The sequence below is a fragment of the Eimeria mitis genome, genomic scaffold (genome assembly GCF_000499745.2).
Source record: "Eimeria mitis Houghton genomic scaffold, Emh_scaff551, whole genome shotgun sequence".
NCBI lineage: Eukaryota > Apicomplexa > Conoidasida > Eucoccidiorida > Eimeriidae > Eimeria > Eimeria mitis.
In genome coordinates, this window is record NW_013573781.1 from 13,746 (window position 1) to 14,792 (window position 1,047).

A 1,047-nucleotide genomic window follows, 5' to 3' on the forward strand; every position below is an offset into this window, starting at 1 on the left:
AGACTAACTCTAGAAGCCTCACGGTTTCTAGCGACCCCCGCGAGCATATATCCTCATAGTTAAGCGGGTACTTAAGCAGAAAACACCGCTGCAGCCACTGCGGTGATGTGTAACCCTGTAGTCTTAGGTTCTCTAACACGCTCTCTGCATTCGCTCGTTTCCTTTTTATAAGCCCCAATGTTGCTAAGAATGTGTCCGTGAGGAAACCAGGAAACTGTAGCATATTGAGGCATAGCTCATCGCCCATGTTCAAGGGCTCCTGCAACATACACCCCAAACACAAACTGCACAGCACCCCACCCCTTCACTCGCCAGCAACAGCTGCAGCTGCAGGCCGCTCAATGCACCCCTAGTTGCATCCGTATTAGCTGCTGCTGCTACTGGAGCCGAGCCACTGCAACACCCCATACAAGAGTAAGGCCGTTCCTGCTTGCCTGTGGGTTGTTCGAGTAGACGTAGAGGGGCAGCCCGTTCACCAGCACTTGGTGTACACAGACCGTCGCCCGCTGCCGCCGCCACTTCGCCCACGGACCCCGCAGAACCTCAGCTCCCGGTAAGCGTTCCCCTGCACGTGAGCGCCGCAACAGCAGCAACAGCAGCAGCAGCAGCAGCAGCAAGTCCAGCAGCAACTCCAAAGACATTACTTCCTGATGCTGGGGAGGAGCTACTTGTTGGGGAAGCAGCAGCACTAGCAGCTGCAGCAGCAGCAAGAGTAGTAGCAACTTTAGCAGCAACAACAGCAGCAAAAGCAGCAGCAACAGCAAGAGGCAACACACGCACCCGTGTGTTGCACGAAGGCAAGGGGACAGGCTCTGCGTATAGAGGAGAATTCAAGCCCCTTATAAGGAACAGCAACAAAAGGTACAATAGAGTTTCCGTCGTCACTACACCCCCGAGAGAAACGCTTAACCCCAAACTCCTCCTCTCGGGGATCGCAGGAAACCTTCGCCTCCCGCAATGCATCGTTCACCCGCTGCTTCCACTGCCCCTGAACGTCCGAAGCATCCGGCTGCAGCACAGCAACCCCACCAAAACACAAACACAAAC

At 55.2% G+C, this 1,047-nt stretch overlaps 1 protein-coding gene across 1 annotated transcript in view; it reads right to left on the reverse strand.

The window, feature by feature from the left end:
• EMH_0016050 (uncharacterized protein) overlaps window positions 1-1,047 on the reverse strand; it is a gene marked incomplete at both ends in the record, with an annotated part of 4,874 nt that overhangs the window by 852 nt on the left and 2,975 nt on the right. Inside the window, 3 exons of the mRNA XM_013500535.1 lie at window positions 23-259; window positions 411-565; window positions 781-1,009. Coding sequence (XP_013355989.1) covers window positions 23-259; window positions 411-565; window positions 781-1,009 — 621 coding nt within the window. The remainder of the gene's footprint in view (window positions 1-22; window positions 260-410; window positions 566-780; window positions 1,010-1,047) is intronic.